Source organism: Sorex fumeus, unplaced genomic scaffold, assembly GCF_029834395.1.
Source record: "Sorex fumeus unplaced genomic scaffold, SorFum_2.1 ptg000072l, whole genome shotgun sequence".
NCBI lineage: Eukaryota > Metazoa > Chordata > Mammalia > Eulipotyphla > Soricidae > Sorex > Sorex fumeus.
This window is the reverse complement of record NW_026606129.1, coordinates 10,569,788-10,582,172: the sequence shown is the minus strand read 5'-3', so window position 1 is coordinate 10,582,172 and position 12,385 is coordinate 10,569,788. Positions and strand designations below refer to the sequence as shown.

At 66.7% G+C, this 12,385-nt stretch overlaps 1 protein-coding gene across 1 annotated transcript in view; it reads left to right on the top strand.

Annotated features, from left to right (window-relative positions):
• The first annotated feature begins 215 nt into the window (after nucleotides 1-215).
• The window catches only part of PLXND1 (plexin D1), a 37,505-nt gene continuing 25,335 nt past the window's right edge, over nucleotides 216-12,385 (top strand). The window contains exon 1 of the mRNA XM_056129484.1: nucleotides 216-1,544. Coding sequence (XP_055985459.1) covers nucleotides 216-1,544 — 1,329 coding nt within the window. The remainder of the gene's footprint in view (nucleotides 1,545-12,385) is intronic.

Genomic DNA, 12,385 nt, shown 5'->3' with positions numbered 1-12,385 from the left:
GAGGGCGTGTCGGCCGCGGGGCCGCCCCCGGCCCGCCCCCGAGCGGCGCGGCGCGGCTGAGCGGGGCCGGGGCGCCGGGCCGGGGGCGGCTGGCGCGGGCAGGAAGCGCCGCGCGGCCCGGGCCCGCCCCCCGCCTGCCGCCGCCTCCGGGCTCCGGCTCCCGGCCGCGCCGCGCCCCATGCACTCGCCGCGCCGCGCTGCCCGCGCTCGCCCGGATGGCTCGTCGCGCCGCGGGCGGCGCAGCCCGTAGCGCCCGGGCGGCCCCGGCCGGGCCGCGGGTCCGGCCGCCGCCGCCGCCGCCTCGGCCGCCGCCGCCCGCGCTGGCGCTGCTGCTGCCGCTGCTGCTGGGCGCGGCGCGCGCCGGGGCGCTGGAGATCCAGCGGCGCTTCCCGTCGCCCACGCCCACCAACAACTTCGCCCTGGACGGCGCGGCCGGCACCGTGTACCTGGCGGCCGTGAACCGCCTGTACCAGCTGTCGGGCGCCAACCTGAGCCTGGAGGCCGAGGCGGCCGTGGGCCCCGTGGCCGACAGCCCGCTGTGCCACGCGCCGCAGCTGCCCCAGGCCTCGTGCGAGCACCCGCGGCGCCTCACCGACAACTACAACAAGATCCTGCAGCTGGACCCGGGCCAGGGCCTGGTGGTCGTGTGCGGCTCCATCTACCAGGGCTTCTGCCAGCTGCGGCGCCGCGGCAACATCTCGGCCGTGGCCGTGCGCTTCCCGCCCGCCGCGCCGCCCGCCGAGCCGGTCACCGTGTTCCCCAGCATGCTGAACGTGGCCGCCAACCACCCGAACGCGTCCACCGTGGGGCTGGTGCTGCCCGCGGGCGCGGGCGCGGGCGGCAGCCGCCTGCTCGTGGGCGCCACGTACACGGGCTACGGCAGCGCCTTCTTCCCGCGCAACCGCACGCTGGAGGACCACCGCTTCGAGAACACGCCCGAGATCGCCATCCGCTCGCTGGACGCGCGCGGCGACCTGGCCAAGCTCTTCACCTTCGACCTCAACCCGTCCGACGACAACATCCTCAAGATCAAGCAGGGCGCCAAGGGCCAGCACAAGCTGGGCTTCGTGCGCGCCTTCCTGCACCCGCCCGCGCCGCCGCCGCCGGCCGCGCCGTCCTACGCCTACCTGGCGCTCACCAGCGAGGCGCGCGCCGGCGACAAGGAGAGCCAGGCGCGGAGCCTGCTGGCGCGCATCTGCCTGCCCCGCGGCGCGGGCGGCGACGCCAAGAAGCTCACCGAGTCCTACATCCAGCTGGGCCTGCAGTGCGCGGGCGGCGCGGGCCGCGGCGACCTCTACAGCCGCCTGGTGTCCGTCTTCCCCACGCGCGACCGGCTCTTCGCCGTCTTCGAGCGGCCCCAGGGCGCGCCCGCCGCGCGCGCCGCGCCCGCCGCGCTCTGCGCCTTCCGCTTCGCCGACGTGCAGGCCGCGATCCGCGCCGCGCGCACCGCCTGCTTCGTGGAGCCCGCGCCCGACGTGGTGGCCGTGCTGGACAGCGTGGTGCAGGGCACCGGGCCGGCGTGCGAGCGCAAGCGCAACATCCAGGTGAGCGGCGGGGCCGGCGCGGCGCCGCGCAGGGGTGCGGCGCGCGCGGGGAAGGCGGCTCCGTCGTGCGCCGCCGCGGGCAGGTGTGCGGCCAGCTGTGCCCGCCGCCGCCGGCAGGTGCGCCGCGGGCGGGCGCGGGCGGGCGCGGGCGGGCGCCAGGGGCCCGCGCAGTTCTGGAGAGGACGGCCCGTGGGGAGCGAGCGGCACTCCGGGGACACGGGTGTCCCCGGGTCACCCGCCGCGTGCCCCTCGGCCGCTCCGGGCACGGCTGCTGCTGCTGCTGCTGCTGCTGCTGCGGGTGGCCCCGGACTTGGCCCCCCGAGCTCAGGTCAGGCCCGGGGAGGGCCCCAGCACGGAGGCTCAGCCTGTGAGCTCAACATCACCTTGGAACTGAAGGAGGTGGGACCCGAACCCAGGCCAGCCTCTGCCCTCAGGCTTTTTTGCAGCTTAATAGACACGGAGCTGGGGGTGTGTGTGTGCCACGGAGTGAATGGTGACTGTGAGTGTGTATGGGTGTGTGTGTGTGTGTGACTGAGTGTATGTGAGTGTATGTGTGAGTGTGTGGTGATGAATGTGAGTGTGTGTGTGAGCATGAGTGTATGTGAGAGTGTGATTATGAGTGTATGTGAGTGTGTGAGTGGGTGTGTGACTTGGCTGAGTGTATGGGAGTGTGTTACCGTGTGTGACTGGGAATGCGTGTGAGTGTGTCAGTGTGAGTACTTATGGGACTGAGTGTGTGAGTGTGTGTATGAACGTATGTGGCTGTGTGTGTTGTGAGTGAGTGTGGGATATGTGTTGAGGTTCACTGTGGTGTGTGTCGGGGTTCGTGTGTGGTGTCGAGGGTGTGTAGTGTGGGTAGGAAGGGGGAGTGCATGGGGGTGGGGGCCGGGGAGGGGAGGTGCTGTGGTGGATCTGGGCTGGTTAGGTTGGGGGGGGCTCAGGGTTTCATTGAGGGACCCCGGAAGGGGTCTCTTCTCTAGGGTCCCCGGGAGGTGGGTGACCCTTTCCATGCCCGTCACCCAGATAGAATCTGGAGGGTCTATTTGTTTTTGCCTTTCGTTGTTGTTTTGGGTCACACTGGACAGTGCTCAGGGGTCACTCCTGGCGGGGCTCAAGGGACCATATGGGGTGCTGGGGGGTCAACCCCGGCCGGTGGTGTGCAAGGCAGGTGCCCTCCCCGCGGTACCTCTCAGGCCCTTGGGGATCTGTTTGACAGTCCCCCAGGAAGGCCCAGTTGTCCTTCACTGTTGCCCTGACATCCTCCCAGTCACAGGGGACCTCAGGAAGGAATGAGACCCACAGCTGTCCCATAGCAGGGCAGGGAACATGGGAGACAGTCCTCTTGCACTGGACACGGGGGACAGTACTGAAATGGACACAGGGACACGGGGTCAGTCCTGCTAAAGTGGATGCAGGGACACGGGGACTTGGGGACAGCCTTCCTGCAGGGGGACAGGGATGGAGGACAGTCCAGCTTCCACGGTGGACGTGGGGACAGTGCGTCTCCTGTAGTGCCCCTGCGGGCACCCAAGTCAGAACGAGGGTTGTGGTGCCACTCGGGGCTTGAGCCCGGCTCCCACCAGCTGCCCTTTGGGTTTGGTTTTGGTTTGGGCCCACCCGGCAGTGCTCGGGGATTGTTCCTGGGGCATCCCTGGGGGGTGCTGGGATGGAGCCTGAGTCCAGCATCGGCAGGGCGAGGTGTTGGTGTAGCTGCCGCCCAGTCTTTGCCCCCGCCCCCCGCTGGAGCGCCCCCTTCCCCGCTCAGGGCCACTCTGCCCGGTGGGCTGTGTCGGGGGGATCAAGCCTCATCAGGGTCTCAGAGTGGTGCCCTGTGGAGGGGTGACCCTGGGGCCAGGGTGCCCCCCACCCCCCTCCATGCCTGCCCAGCTGAGCCGCTCTCCTCCCTCCCTCCAGGAGTGGCCTGTTTCCCACGGTCCGCCCGGCCTGGCCTGGCCTGGCCTGACTCACTCCAGAGCACTGGGCCTGTCCTTGGGGGCAGGGCCTCTCTGGGACTCGCCCCCCCCCCCCCCCCGCCTCTGCCCCTCCCCCCTCCCCGTGCCCAAGGCCAAGCATCTGGCATTGCTGCGGGGCTGGGGGGGGTGGTGCCGTCACTTTCTCCCTCAAGGCCGGGGCCGCCTGCCCAGTTACGGCTCAGCCCTGGGTCTTGGGTCCCAGGGTCGCCCTGCGCTGTCATTTCCCAGCTGTGAGACTTCAGTCAACAGCTTAGCTGAGCCTCGGTTTCCTCATCCGTGAAGTGGGGGTCTCTGAGGGTGGTCAGAAAGACCAGCGAGGGGCAGTAAAGTCTGGGGTGGCCCCTGATGGGGGACCCTGTTCTAGCTGGCTCACCCCGAGGGCACCCTGGCTGGGCTTAGCCCAGACGGTCGGCAGGGGAGACAGACAGGTGAGGCAGAGGTGGGGCCGAGGGGGCGCCCTGGCTGAGCGGCCTGCAGATGCTCCCGGGGGACGGGTGGGGTGGGGGGAGAGTGCTGAGCTGCTGGCCGCGCTTAGGCGGGACTTTCCATGGGATTAGCTCATCTCTCAGTGTCGGGGGGCTGCACCTGGCCCTGGCTGACGGCGGGGTGGGGGGGGCCGGAAACAGAAGCCGGGCTTTGGCACAGGCAAAGGCCTTCCCGCCACCCCAGGGTGCAGGGCAGGTTTGCGGGCCGAGACAGCCAGAGGCTGAGTCCCTCCTCCTTGGCCAGTCGCTCTCCAGGGTCATCGGGACCAGGCCTTGCGGTGGGCGTGGGGGTGCGGGCAGTGGGTAGCCCAGCGCTCAGACCCCTTGGTGGCAGCAGGATGCGGGGGGCTGAGGCTGCCGGGGTCCGGCTCAGGACAGAATGGGGTTGGGGTGGCTAGGCGGGTGGGGAGGGTCCCTCAGCCTTTCAGCCAACCCTGGGCCTCTGGGTCCCTGGACACCCCCTTCTTGCTGGCTGTGGTGGCCTCCAGGGCCCCCCTCTGCTCTCCGAGTCAGCCTAGGACAACCCTCTGCTTCTCCCTCGGACTCTGGCCTAATTGGGGGGCTGTAGCCGGGGGAGGCCAGAGGCAGGACACCCTGGCTGCTGCCCCCGGGGGGTCCCCAGAGCCCCACCTGCCTTTGTCCCCGTGCTGTGGCGAGACCAAAGAGGAGATGGGCCTCCAGGCAGGCCGGGGACCCCTTTGCTTGGGCTGGAGACCGGCTGGGAATTGGCCCCGTGCCTGAGGCACGGTGGGGCCCGAGTCTCACAGACTTCCCTAGGTCCGTCCCCTCCATCCTCCAGTGACCGTGTTTGTGTTCTCAGTGGTGGCGCAAAGAGGCAGGCAGACAGCACGGTGCCCACATGGGCTTCTAGGCCGGTGGAGGGTGGGCGCTGTGAGGAGGCGCTGAGCTCAGGAGGGGGGCATTACCGGGGGGTGGGCGCTGGGCTCAGGAGGGCATCTCTGCACCCCCTTGGGGGCTGCAGTGCCCAACGAGGTGGGGGCTGGGAGTGAGAGACAATTCTGGGCAGGGTGGCAGGAGGGAGCGTCAGCCCCGGGGTTGCCCAGGGCCAGGGCCAGGGAACTGTCTGGAGTCCCAGGCAGGAAGTGGCCGTGCAGTCCCGTTGTCCAGCCCATCAGCTGTGTGACTCAGGGGGAGTCCCGGACCCTCTCTGGGCCTCGTGCTTTCTCACTGACATGTGGCCAGGACTGCTCTGAGGGGGCAGCTAGATTCTGATCACACATGCAGTGCCCAGGAAACCAGCAGCGGGGGTACCGGCCCGGGAGTGGGGGAGATGCCCCCAGAGAGAGTGGGGTCAGTAGGGCTGGACCCCAGCAGGATGGACTGGACCAGTCTCGGGCTGCAGGATCCGGGAGCTGGCGGCAGGCCCAGGGGTGCGGGTGACCCCTGACAGGCTCAGGGACAGGAAGGCCAAGGCTGGGAAGGAAGGGGGTCAACCTAGTGTACACGTGTGTATGCACCCATGGATGTGTGCACGTGTGCACATATGAGCCTGCACGTGTGTCTCATTGTCATGTCTCTGTCTATGAGTATATGTGTATCTTGTGTGTGTTTGCATGTGCGTATGTGTGTATGCCTGTTGCAGGGTGTATATGTATGATTGCATGAGTGTATGCATGTGTAAATTTCTGCACGTCTGCATGTCTGTATATGCACGTGTGTCGGCAGTGTGTTTGTGTGTCTTCCCGCCTTCATATTTGCATGTGTGTATGTATGTGTGTCTGTATATGTAGATGCATGTGTGTATACGTGTGTCTCCGTGTCTGCATGTCTTTATGTGCACGTACGTTGTGTGTGTGTGTGTGTGTGTGTGTGTGTGTACTGGTTTCCGCTCCTGAGGAGGGTGGCATTGGTAATGATCACCGGCCTCCCAGTTGTGAGTTCTGCTGCTGTCCTGGTTTCCAGCTGGGGAAACTGAGTCAGGGTGTGCCAGCTGGTTGGGGTGCCCGGGTCAGGTGGCTGGTGGGGACTGAGAGCCCCAGCGCCTGCCCCATGGGGACATGGACGGCTCCTCTGCACCCCGGGACAGGCCCGGTAGAAGCTGGGCTGGTTCTGCCACGGCTCAGATAAGGGGGGGGCCAGGCTGCCGGCCTCCCCCAGGGCACAGCCCACCGTCGGGGGTTAGCTGGGAGGGGAGACCCTGTGTGCTGGGGCGCCACCCCCAGGACGCACAAGCTGAGTGACCCGACAGGAGCCAGCGGCCTCCCCACCCCGTCGTTTAAGGCAGGCTCAGCCCTAGGGAGACAGCGAGAGCACTGTCCTGGGAGCATCGTGGGATGAGGTCCCGCCCTGCCTGGGCCTTGGTTTCCCTGTCTGAGTCGGGCTGAGGGTGAAGAGTGTCAGCACCGTCATGCTATGGTCCCTCGGGAACGTCCTGCCCCGTATCCTCTGATGCAACACACACATGCAAGCCCCCCGCACGCAAGAGGCCCCCCTCTTCCATCCCCAAAGTGGCAGGAAACACAGGCACGGCCCCCCTTAACGCCAGACCCCGTGAGAGAACCCCTCACTCCCACTGAGGAACCAGATCCCGCATCTGCCAGTGCAAGGGGGCGAACGTTTCACTTTGGAAGTAAAATCATTTCGTTTTGAGAAATAGGAGAAAGAGCCCTTAAGTCCCCAGGAACAGATTTTAAGAGTTAAATGGTTTTATTTAGAGTAATATGGAGGGGAGGGGGGAGAAACACAGGGAGAGAGGGAGGGAGGGAGCCGGGGGAGAGAAGGAGGGAGGGAGGCGGGGGGGGGGGGGGGGGGCGGGCAGGTTCCCAGCACCCAGTGCTCCCGGCAGCATCACCCCTGCCCTGCCTCCGCTTTGTCAGCGCCCCAAGAGGGAGGGATCCTGTCGTCATCTCCAGGAGCCCCCAAAGGGTCAAGGAGGACACGGTGACAGAGAGCGGCTGGACAGTACCTCCTGGTGCCCAGCCTCATCAGAAGGAGTCGAAGGAGTCGGGAAGGCTTCCTGGAGGAGGGGCCATGCAGGACGGTGGTGCTGGAAGGGGTTGGGGGAGGGATGCGGGCAGAGCTGGTTCCTGCAGGACCAGCGGCCTGGAGATGCGGCCGGACACAGCTGGGTGACAGGCAGAGGCGAGGCCGGAGTGTGTGGGCCTGGGGCTCTGGCCGAGGGCCTGGACACTGTCATAGGCAGCCAGGCTTCGGGGAAGACCAGAGTGGTGGGAGTGGCCCTCGGTGGGGGGGGGGGAGCAGGGCCCTCTGAGGGGTGCAGGGGTCTCCCACCAGCTTCTACAGTGCGGGCTGCCATGGAAACCCACCGGCCCGAGTGGGGACAGCTCAGGCAGCCCCGGGTTTGGGTCCAGGCGCCCCCGGCCAGCCCCTGCCCCGTCTGCAGCGGCTCTCGCGGCCCGTCCTGTCCTTTAGCCTGAAACCCGATAAATCACGCAAGGAGGAGGGAGGAAGCGCACGGCTCCATTACGGCCCCGGAGAGGCCCCAGCGGGGCGTTAATCACAAGCTCTCTGCTCTGATCGGTAAATAATGGGGGGGCAGCAGGCAGAGGCCTTGAAGTGGGGGCCAGATCGGGATGGGGGGAGGAGCTCCCCAGGCCTGGCGCTCACTCCCACGGCCCTGAGCCAGTCCAGGCTCATCCGGGCCGGAGCCTTCTCAAAGTGGCCATTGCCTGCACGGCCTCAGTTTCCCCACTCAGCAGAGCAGGGCCAAGGCTCCGGAGTGTGTGTGGTCACCTGGCTGTGTGACCCCGCACGGGTCACGTCACCTCTCTGAACTGCAGCTTCTGGGGGTGCGTGGAAGGAGGCAGTGCGGGCTGCACCCTGCCGTCAGACATGCCCGGCTGTGTGGCCGCAGGACCAAGAGGACCGGATTATTATCAAGCTGCCCCTTCCCAACCCGGGGGTGGCCCCGAGAGGGACCCCTGAGCCCCCAGCCTTGGGCACCTCCCAGAGATGTTCGCGGGGGCCGCAGCCGGCCCTGTCCTGTCCACTGTGCCCAGCTGTAGGATGCCGGGCCTCAGTCCAGCACCCTGGGGCAGGGGAGGAGGGAGTGAGCGCCCATCCAGCCCCCCCAAGCCCCGGGAGGGGGGGCCCAGTGGCCAGCAGAGGCAGCTGGGAGAGAAACTTCCAGGGCGAGGAGGGGCTGGGGGCGGGAGGAGGGACGCACGCTGGCCGGCCCACGCTGCTCCTCGGGGACCAGGGGGGAGGGCTGGAACCAGGGCCAGGCCGGGATGGAATGAGAAACAGCTTCGAGAAGGGGGCGGGGGGGGGGGCTGGGTGTCTGGGGGGCCGCGTCCAGCTAACAAAGCAACCGCAACTTGAGTCAGCATCGGGGGCGCCGTTCCCAGGCAGCCCCAACCCGGAGCCGGCGCTTCCCACAGCCGGGCCAGCGCTGGCCCCCTGGGCTCGGTCTGGGGGCTCCTCGCCCTGACCGGTGGGGCTGAAGGCTGCTGGGGGGCTCGCGGGTCCCGAGGGCCATCGACTTGTCCTAGGACGCGGTGACCGAGGCACCTCCACGCTGCGTGTGTGGAACTGGGAGACCCACCGGGCCTCAGCCCTGGGGGCCCCTGCGTGGGGAGGCTCTGCACCCCGCCCCATGCGGGTCTGCGTGGCAGCCAGGGCTGCAGTGCCAGTGGAGGACGGCCCTCTCGTGCTCCGGTGGCCTGGCCAGCCCCTTCACACGCTTCTTCCAGATGGTGCCCAGCTGGCCTGGGTGACCCCCGAGAGGGGGCGGGGAAACCGAGGCAGGCTCGGCCCAGCTGCCGCATCCACAGCCATTTGGCGACTTCTCCCTGTTGACGGGGGTGGCCTGAGGGGAGTGACCGGGCTGTGTGTCCCCAGGAAGCCTCTGGGCCTCTCTGGTTTCCCCACAGCACTGCTCCCCGCCAGCTCAGGGCCATGCCTGTCTTCTCTATCCATTTTCATCCGGGCCCTGAAAATGGAGTCTGTGCACACGAGGCAGGACACACACTTGTCTCGCATGTGGCTGAGCCTGGATCCATCCCAGCACCTCAGAGAAGTCTCTGAGCCCCATCAGGAGTGAACCCTGAGCACAGAACCAGGAGACGGCCCTGACCACAGAGCCAGGAGTCAACCCTGAGCACAGAGCCGGGAGTGAGCCCTGAGCACAGAGCTGGAGTGAGCCCTGAGCACAGAGCCAGGAGTCAGCCCTGAGCACAGATCTAGGAGTCAGACCTGAGCACAGAGCCAGGAGTGAGCCCTGAGCACAGAGCCGGGAGTGAGCCCTGAGCACAGAGCCAGGTGTCAGCCCTGAGCACAGAGCCAGGAGTCAGACCTGAGCACAGAGCCAGGAGTGAGCCCTGAGCACAGAGCCAGGAGTGATCCCCGAGCACAGAGCCAGGAGTCAGCCCTGAGCACTGCCAGGTGTGGCTTAGACACAAAAAACAAAAATACATTATAAAATGGTGCATCTCGACTGCCCTCTGTGGGAAGTTCTACGTGACCTAGGGGATATTGGCAGAGCCACCCCCAGCCCCCCAGCCAAGTCCGTCCTGCTCCCTCAAGTCCAGCACACACTGGGCTGTGGGGTCCTCTGTGCCTCAGTTTACCCTCACAGGGGCAGGGCTGTGGAGCCCTCGGCCAGGAGCCTGGTGGTTGGAGGTCAAAGGCGCTGAGACGTGTTGGGGGTCCCCGAGCGGCTTCAGACCCCACCCTGATCTCATGCAGCTGAGCGACACCCAGGGTCTGCCAGGACAGTGGGGCAGGGTGGCCCAGGCGGCAGCTTCCTCCCAGGCTCCCCTCAGCCCTCACGGGGGTTTCCCAGCCCGAGGGCTTAGGAGTTGGTGGGGATGTGGGGGGGGGGCCACAGTGGGCCGGGCCCCCGCCTGCTCTGAGGTTTCTTTCCTTGAGGGTTCCCTCCCAAGGGTGCCTGGGGCTGATCGCTCAATCTCAGGGTCCGAGGGTGCCGCTGCTCCGTCCCGTGGTGCTCGTGGCTCCCGGGTGGCACCAGGTGGCAGGACCGGACCTGGGGCATCTTCTCGCTCCGCCAGGCGCTCGAACCCGCGTTTCGCCCCACCCCCGCCCTGCTGCTCTCGGTAAACTTTTGCCGTTGGAGTAATTTTAGATTTACAGGAAAGTTCCCAAGATAGTACCGAGAGTCCCCGTCTGCTCCAGCCCCAGCCCCAGTTTCCCCGTTGCTAGGGCCTTACATTATTGCCATGGAACCCTGGTCACAGCCAGCAAAATTGGCTCTTCACGCAAGCGCCGCGCCTGCCCCCACGAGTGTCCCCCTCCCCCCTCCGCACCATCCCCTGTCGGCATTTCAGGTGCTTTGCACTTCTATTTTCATTTATTTTGGGGCCACACCCTGCGATGCTCAGGGCTCACTCCTGGCTCTGCGCTCAGGTGTCCCTCCCGGGGATGCCAGGGATGGAGCGCCGGCTGGAGGCACGCAAGGCACCTTACCTGTGTACCTTCGCCCCTCCAGCTTTGCAGTATTTCAAAGCTCCCCGTCGGCTGTGGGGCGGGGGGTGTCGGCCCTGGGCCTGGAGCTGCTCCAGCCTCTTGGACGCTTTCAGGGAAACCTCGCTTTCCGCTCGCAGGGCTTAGCAGGTCGATAACGATTACAGCGACGGCAGGAAGGTGTGCGCTGCCCCCGCAGCTCAGAGCCCCCGGCAGGGTGGTCTGCACCCGCCTCGCCCAGGGCACATGCTCTGAGCCTCGCAGCCCGCCACAGAGCCCCCACCCCCCACACCACTGCCGCCTCCAGTGCTGAGGTTGGGCTGTGCCCGTGGGCAGGATGCAGCGGCCTGAGAACCGGGCGCAGAGACACTCACCCCAGATGGATTCCTGGGAGAAACAGTCAACAGTGAAATCGATCTGGCAGGGGCGGGCAGAGCCGTCCCTGCCCTGGAGACTGGCGGGGGGGGGGGGGGGGGGGGGGGGAATAGGCTGAGAACAGCAGCTGATGCTGGCTGCTCCCACTTTAGAGAGGAGTAAACTGAGGCTCCTGGAGGGCCCAGCGTGGGGCGCGCGGCATGTTCTTCTGAGTTGTCTGCCGCCTCTGGGTGGGAAGGAGCACGGTCACCCGCACGCTGTCAGGTTCTCTCCGGCTCTTTCTTTGCTTGGGTCTGGGCCCCCCAGCAGTGCTCAAGGATCATTCCTGGCAGTGCTGAGGTCTTTGTGTTGCACAGGGGGACGGAACCAGGCTCCCTCAGGCCCACACGCCCACCGTGCGGGCCCTCCGCTCTTCTTTCTCTCATCTCGGGTTTTGGGGTGTGCCCAGCAGTGCTCAGGGGCTCCTTCCAGCTCTGAGCTTCGGGGGCTTCACTCCTGGTGGCGTTCAGGGGAGCGGGAGGGGCCTTCCACTCTGCACTTAGCCCCCCCACCCAGCTCTCTACACGCCCCCATCCTCCTTCTTGAAACACGGCGGCACAGCGAGCCCCGGCCACAGTGAGGCCATGCTGGGCACTCAGGGGGCCCCTCTGGAGCCACAGGGGGGCCGCGGGAGAGGCTGGCTCAGGGCACGCGGCTGGAGGACCTGGGAAGGGACAGGGATGGGCACTGGCTCCTGAGGGGACCGTCACAGGGGCTCCAAGGCCCGGCGGGGAGGTGTCGGTCTGTCTGTCTGTCTGCCCATGAGGGTTCGTGTGACCAGCTGAGGCCAGAATGGCTTGGCAGGGGCCTGGGCCTCGATCTGGGGCGCCAGAGGCGGGTTCTGGCCGGGAAGGGGCAGCGGTTATGGACTTGGAAGGCGGCGCCTGACCGAGGGGGGCCACCCCCTCTCTGGGGACCCCGGAGCCCGAGGGAGGCAGAGCTGACCCAGGAGTTGGGGTCAGGGTGGTGGCCGGGTGCTGGTGACGCCAACCCCCTGGAGCCCGGGGCCAAGTCTGGCCTCGTCAGCAGCTGCCCGGGGGAGCGGGGGGGGGGGGGGCCCTCCCCCCCCCCGTTACCCCCCCCCAGGCACGTGAGGAGATGCGTGTCCACGTGGGGGGCGCCCGTCCCTCAGCTCCGATCACTCAGAGCAGCTGGGGTGACTTCTCCTTTAAACTTTTTTTTTTAATTTTATTTTTAGGATAAGAAAAAAAAAAAAGTTGGAGGAAAGGCTTTTTAGAAAATTCCTCCGAGCAGAATTAATGGCTTGTGAACGTCAGGGCGGGCAGGCGAGAGCGGGTTCCCAGCACGCTCCCCTCAGTCTCACCCCGGCGGGCCTCCACGGCGGCGTTTCCCAGGACCCCCACGCCGGCTGGCTGGAGCCCCCGTCACGGGGCAGATGGTAGAGGATCCCCAAGGTGTCCTGGAAGCCTCCCGGCCCCCCCCCCCGGGAACACCGGGTGCAAACCAGGGGCCTCCCTCCCATTGTGGGGCTTTCAATTTTAATTTTAAAACAATTTAGTGATGCAAGCCATCCCAGAGTGAAGAAAAGTTACGTAACCCCTAGCAG